A 7097-nucleotide genomic window follows, 5' to 3' on the forward strand; every position below is an offset into this window, starting at 1 on the left:
GCATCAGGAATGGCAGGAGCTGGAAGTACACTAATAGTTTGACGAGAGAAATTAAACAAAATATATGTTTCCATTCACAAACTCTCCGCGGGACGTCAGACACACTAAAAGCAACGACCATCCCATTCCATCTCATCCCAGCGATGCTCGGAGCTTAGCCAGGACACCCATATGTCACCTCCCACACCAGGAGGATTTGCGATAACTGCTTAGTAACTAACTTTTCTTATTCATAACCTCCCGTCTCTACGTGCCTCGGGCTTATAAAAAAATTCAAGTAAGAAAAGGGCCCAGAAAGCCACAGCAAATGGTGGCATACCGGGCGCAATAAAGAAGGCTTTCTGTTTAAGTGAGGTGGTCTACCTGCAGAAAAGGGATCGTCGAAGACAGGAGTTTCTGGTAAGAAACAAACCAACCCACAGACGTCCCCTTCATTCCCAACGCACAAGCCAGGTTCTCTGGCTGAACCGTCTGACTCTGCACGGGGGCGGCACCTGCCGACCCCAGGCCGAGTCCATCAGGCACAGGCCGTGCAGACGGGGCAGAAGGGCCCCAACGCCGCTCGCGAGGACTGCCGCTCCGCCGGAGAGATTCTGCCCGCTGTCACTCGCGCAGGCCGCCTTCTGGGGGCCGCCCCGGCGGAGCCCCGGACCCCGGCCAGGGCCGCACGCCGCGGGGTCCCGGCGGAGTCCCGCAGCCCCTCTGGCCCTCGGCGGACTCATCGGGGAGCCCGAGCACAAAAACCCCCAAACGCTCGGACCCCGGAGACGCCCCGGGAGCGGACGCGCGCCCCCCGAGCCCGCACCGGCCCCGGGGGAGCAGAGGCCGCGGAGGAGACGGCGCGGGGCGGCGGGGCGGCGGGCCTGCCTGCGCTCCGGGGCCCGCGCTCCGGGGACGACGCCGCCGCGGCCTCAGGGGCCACTCACCACTACGTGCGCCCCGGGCAGGGCGAGGGGCTTGGGGCTGATGAGCGGGGACACCATGTAGAGCAGCAGCACGAAGGCCACGAGAGACGCGGCGGCCAGCAGCAGCATCGCGCGGCCGGCGGCCCGGGCGCAGCTCGGCGCAGGCTCGGCGGTCACGCGCAGCGGGGCAGGGCCGGGGCGGCGCGCGGCTCGGCGGCGCGCGGGGCGGGGGCTGGGGGCGTGGTCGGAGGGCGTGGTGGGGCCGGGGCGTGGCCGGGGTTCGGCGGCGCGTGGGGCGGGGCCGGGGGCGGGGCCTAAGCCGGTGTTTGGCCCCGGGCGCGGCCGGTGGCGGAGGGGGGCGGGGTCGGCTCCGTGCGAGGGGCGGGGCGCGGAGGCGGGAGTTCCCTGGGCTTCCCAAGTCTCCGGCGCCCGGACCGGACCAGCACCCTCCGCCGGGGAGGCGGGGCCTCCTTAGGGCGGCGGGGCCGGGCGCCAAGCCTCCCCGTGTCGGAGGCGGCGGCCCGGGGCTGTCTACGCGCCGGACCTGACCTCCGGGCTTCGCTCCACCGCGGGAGGCCCGGCATCAGGCCCGCGAATCCCGGGCTCCATTTCGTATTTTCTTTCGTGCTTAGAAAATGGTGACAGCGCACTTTCGCTTGCCGAGGACCGGGAAGGCCTGGACAGGGAGTTCTAGAATCGCTCAGGTCACTCAGCTTCCTTGAGTTCAAAGTTCACCTTTTACCAGGGCAGGGTTTAAAAAAGCCAAACGCTTTATAGAAATCTAATTCCCTCACCATACAATACACCTTTTTAAAGTGCGTTATATAGTCAGCGTTGTGCAAATATCACCACCGTCATTTAGCTGCGCCCCGACAACACACACAAATAACTACGCGGTAACAGTCACTTCCCGTTTCCTCCTACCCCCTCGGGCTCTAAGTAATCACTAATCTTTCTGTCTCCGTGAATTTACCCATTCTGGATATTTCATATACATGGAATTTTAGAATAGGTAGCCTTTTGTAGCTGCCTTATTTCAGTCAGCATAACGTTTTCAAGGTTCATCCATGTGGTGCAGTGTATCAGTATTTCGTGTTTTTTATGACCAAATTCCATTGTGTCGACAAACCATATTTCAGTTATCCATTCATCAATTGATGGACATTAGGTTGTTTCTACTTTTGGGCGATTACGAACAATGCTGCTGTGAATATTCATGCAGAAGTTTTTCGTCTATCTTGGGTGTATACCCACCCAAGAGAGTGGAATTGCTGGATCTTATAATAACTGTTTAACAAGAACTGCCAGACCATTTCCAAAGCAGCTGCCCAATTTTATAATCCCCACCAGCACTGTATAAGGGTACCAGTTTCTCCACATCTGCACCAACACTTGTTGTTATCTGTCTTTTTGATTACCGCCTCCACTGTGGGTGTGAAGTGACATTTTGTTAAGGTTTTAGTTTGCAAAAGGCACATATTTTTTGTTCACTTATGTGCTTTACTATTTTGGAGTTATTCTTAGAAATACTAGAGAGCTCAGATACAAAGGAATTGATCTTGAGTTTTTCTTCTTAATTTGTTGCCCAGAATTAGCCAAATCTCAAGCTTTGAGTCCCCAAGACTTCTGACATCAACTGAATGTTTGGAGGAGGGGTTCCCAAGCCACCCTCAGGTTTAATTATTTGCTAGAAGGACTCAGAGAGCTCAGTGAGAGCTGTTACACTCATGATTATGGTTTATGAGGGTCAGCCAAGAGAAGTTGTACATAGGGCGAAGTCTGGGCTTCCCTGGTGTCTCAGTGGTAAAGAATATGCCTGCTAATGCAAGAGACGCTTAGCTGCAGGTTCAATCCCTGGGTCTGAAAGATCCTCTGGAGAAGTTTCCAGTATTCTTGCTGGGCAATTTCATGGACAGAGGAGCCTGGCAGGCCACAATCCATGGGGTCATAGAAAAAGAGTCAGACGTGACTTAGCGACTGAACAACAGCAGGGCACAGTCTGGAAATCTCCAGACATGGATCTCCCAACACCGGGTGTGACAGTTCCCATGGAGAGCTGCCAACTAGGGCAGGTCAACCAAGGAAGCTCCTCTGGTGTCCAGAGTTTATACCGGGGCTTCATTCATAACAGAATTGACTAATCGCCTTTGTGGCTGAGGGCAGTCTCCAGGTTAGCAGATAACAGGGAACTCCCACCTAAATCACATGATTGGTCTTTCTGGAGTGGGCAGGCCCCACCCTAAAGTCCAATTTCGCCAGCCCTCATCTGAACAAGGACGCTTCCATCAGGTCTGAGGGAGAACACCTCCAAGAAGCCAAAGGAAACGGCAAGAACGTCTCTGGGGTCCAGGCCATCCAGTGCTCTTCTACCACAGAACAAACGTATGCCTAGTATTTGGAGGAGGCGATGTGAAGTAGGAGGCTCTTAATTCAATTTCCCAACAGATTTAACCACCAGTATCCATGTTGCAGTCTTGCTGAGATGATGCCAGTGTTACATCATATCCAGCTGTGTTTCTTGTTGTTGTTTAGTTGATAAGGCCACCTGCCTGGCTTCTCTGTCCATGGGATATTGCAGCAAGAATACTGGAGTGGGCTGCCATTTCCTTCTCCAGGGGATCTACCCGACCCAGGGAACGAACCTGTGTCTGCTGCATTGGCAGGTGGATTCTTTACTGGTGAGTCACCTGGGAAACCCTCTCGAGGTGTGAGTAGTAGACATAGCCTGAAAAAGAAGAATGAAATGGACTGAAGACCTAAACAGACGTTTCTCCAAGGAAAACATACAGATGACCAAGAGGCACATGAAAAGATGCTCAACATCACTAATTATTAGAGAAATGCAAATCAAAACACAGGTCAGAATGTCCGTCCTCAAAAAATCTACAAATAATAAATGCTGGAGAGGGTCTGGAGAGAAGGGCACCCTCTGTCACTGCTGGTGGGAATGTAAGCTGATACAGTGACTATGGAGAACAGTATGGAGGTTCTTTTAAAAACTAAAAATAAAACTACCATATGACCCAGAAACTCCACTATGGGCCATATACCCTGAGAAAACCATAATTCAAAAAACACATGCACCCCAATGTTCATTGCAGCACTGTTTACAACGGCCGGGACACAGAAGCAGCCTAGTGGTCCACTGACGTGTGAGTGGATAAAGAAGATGTGGTACATGTACACAGCCATTAAATTTATGAATAGTTCATAAATTTATTTATATAAATTTATGAATATTTTAATGGCTGAATATTACTCAGCCATTAAAAGGAGTGGAACTGAATCATTTGTAGAGATGTGGACGGACCTAGAGACTGTCAGACACAGTGAAGTAAGTCAGAAAGAGAAAACCAAATATTGTATGTTAGTGCATATATGTGGACTCCAGAAGAATGGTCCAGATGAACCATTGCAGGCAGGAATAGGTAAAGAATGGCCCAGATGAACCACTGCAGGCAGGAATAGGTATGCAGATACAGAGAACAGACGTGCGGGCCTGGAGGGGAAAGAAGAGTGATGGTTCAGAGCCTGGGGCTGCCACGCACACACTCCCTCGTGTGAAGCAGACAGCCAGTGGACACACAGCCCCCCATATCAGACAAGGGGCTCAGCTCGCTGCTCTGTGGTGGCCTAGCGGGGTGGGATGCGGCGTGGGTAGGAGGGAGGTCCGAGAGTGAAAGGCTGTATGTATGCACATCGCTGATTCATTTCACTGTCCAAGAGAAACGGACAACACCTTGTAAAGCAGCTCTGCCCCAATTTAAAAAAAGATGGCATCACATTTGCTAGACTTTCACTCAATTACCAACAGTTGGTCCAGCTTATCAACACATCATCTGACCAAAATGTCTCCCAAAGCATGCCGCTCGGGGTTGCAGGTTTCAGAGACTATCATCGCGTGCTCTGAGCTTCCCTCAAGGAATTCGTGTAACGTTGGTTTTTCCTTGTCACATAATCCATTGATTCATTCCTTTTTCTTTGGTTACCACTTCTCCTTCTATTTATGATTTGCTTTTACTCAAATCATTGTGTTTGAGGGACACTGTGTTCAACCTAGTACTGAACACATTGGAAGGGACATGGCGTTAAGCCTGGTATTCTGCTTTTCCAGATTGCTGGCGCAGATACTAATCTAGAAACCTCTCCTCTCCGTCCACTCTGATTTGTATATGGTAGGATGACACAGCATACCGCTAGTGGGCTTTTGGCAACCACTGGGCTTCCCTGGTGGCTCAGACAGTAAAGAATCTGCCTGCAATGCAGGAGACCCGAGTTTGATCCCTGGGTCTGGAAGATCCCCTGGGGAAGAGAATGGCTACCCACTCCAGTACTCTTGCCTGGAACACCCCGTGGACAGAGAAGCCTGGCGGGCTGCAGTCCATGGGGTCACACAGAGTTGGACATGACGGAGCGACAAGCAGAGCACACAGCACAGCATAGGCCACATATCTGCATTCATGGTCAGTCAGGTGGATCCGTTCATGAGTTTGCCAGGCAAAGTGAAGGTGTTATCCACCCATAAGCCTCTTAGGGATTCCGGTGTAAAGGTTTCAAAGGATAGTCACAGTCTCCTGCTTAGGGATGATCCCTGATTCGGCACCCACGCTTGAAGCACTGGTTCCTGGGAACACTGCGTCAGGTGGAAAAATGAGGAAGTTGAGGCACTGTGAAGAAAAAAGAGTAAACCATAGTGGTACCAGCATCTTCTTCCCACGAGAAGAGCCGTGTAATCATGTCACGTTCTCCCGCCCCTTCGCCTCCAGAACCCCCAGAAAAGGGGAGAAGTGCACTAGCAGCCCCTTTCTTGGTTTTCCTCATGCTGACGTCTGCACGCGCTCGGGACAGCGTGTGAGCCTGCCCCACTCCCCATCACAGCCGTCCCAATCCCCGTTTCAGCTCTCTGAGACCTTTCCTCTGAGGACGGCATGCCACGTGAGACACCCACCTGATGGGACAGCTCCTTGCCCATTGTTGGACGTCATGGGCTTAGTTTTACTTTTTTGCTGTTATTTTTTCAATGTTTAAAATTTATTTTATTATTTTATTACAAAGTGTGTTTTTCCAATCAAAATCTTAGCAAGACTTTTTTTGTAGCTATAGCCAAGATTATTCTAAAATTTATATGTAAAGGCAAAGGAACTAGAATATCTAAAACATGGGGGGAAGAGGGAGTAATTAATCAGTCTACGTGATTTCAAGACTTATTACATGGCTACAGCAACAGAGACAGAGCGGTAGCCACAGAGAGAGCAGAATCCAGCGGAACCCAGAACCCACGACACATGCCCCAGGCTTTTGACAAGGCTGCGGAAGCAGTTTGATGGAGGAAAGGTAGCCTTTTCAAGAAACAATGCCAGGAAAATTGGACATCCATCGACAAAAAAAATGAAACTCAACCTCAACTTTACACCTTCTGCAAAAATTGACTCAGATAACACGATGGTTAATTTTATGTGTCAAGTTGACTGGGCCGCTTGGTACCCAGCTCTGTGGTCAAGCCTCACTCCGGGTACTTTTGTGAGCATGTATCTCATGAAGCAGACATTTCAATCAGGAGGCTGAGTAAAGCAGGTTAGCCTTCCCAGTGTGGGTGGGTCTCATCCAATCAGTTGAAAGCCTGGAAAGAACCAAAAGGCTGACCTTCCTCCAAGGAAGAGATCATTATTCCTGTCTGATGAACTTTTAACTGGAACACTGCCCATTTTTCTTGCCTTTGGACTTGAGTTGAAACATCAGCTCTTCTTACATCTCCAGCTTGCCAACTCACCCTGCAGATCTTGGAATATGCCAGCCTCCATAATCATGGGAGCCAATATCTTATACTTCATACACATGTATATTCATATCTTCTATTAGTTCTGGTTTTCTGGAGAAATCTAATACAGAATGGATCATGGGCTAAAATGTAAAACTATAGGGAAAAAAAACCACATTGGGTTTAAAAGAAGGAAAACTTCGGCCAATCAGGCCAAAAAAAAAAAAAATCAGGTCACTTGTTTAAAAAAAAAAAAAATCCAGCTAGTTTCAGATTTCTCCACAATGACATTCAGTGGGTGAGAACAATGATATGTCTATAAGATCCTCCAGGAAGGAAATGTTGAGCCAAAGTTTTCTATCCAGCTAATCTGTATTTCACCCTTGAACATGTAATGATCAATACTTTTCCCATGAGTGCCTCTTGAAAAAAGC

At 50.2% G+C, this 7097-nt stretch overlaps 1 protein-coding gene across 1 annotated transcript in view; it reads right to left on the reverse strand.

Annotated features, from left to right (window-relative positions):
• The window catches only part of KDSR (3-ketodihydrosphingosine reductase), a 42852-nt gene extending 41748 nt beyond the window's left edge, over positions 1-1104 (reverse strand). The window contains exon 1 of the mRNA XM_070361955.1: positions 927-1104. Coding sequence (XP_070218056.1) covers positions 927-1034 — 108 coding nt within the window. The 5' untranslated portion in view covers positions 1035-1104. The remainder of the gene's footprint in view (positions 1-926) is intronic.
• Positions 1105-7097: the final 5993 nt, after the last annotated feature.

This window comes from Bos mutus, chromosome 24 (genome assembly GCF_027580195.1).
Source record: "Bos mutus isolate GX-2022 chromosome 24, NWIPB_WYAK_1.1, whole genome shotgun sequence".
Lineage (NCBI taxonomy): Eukaryota > Metazoa > Chordata > Mammalia > Artiodactyla > Bovidae > Bos > Bos mutus.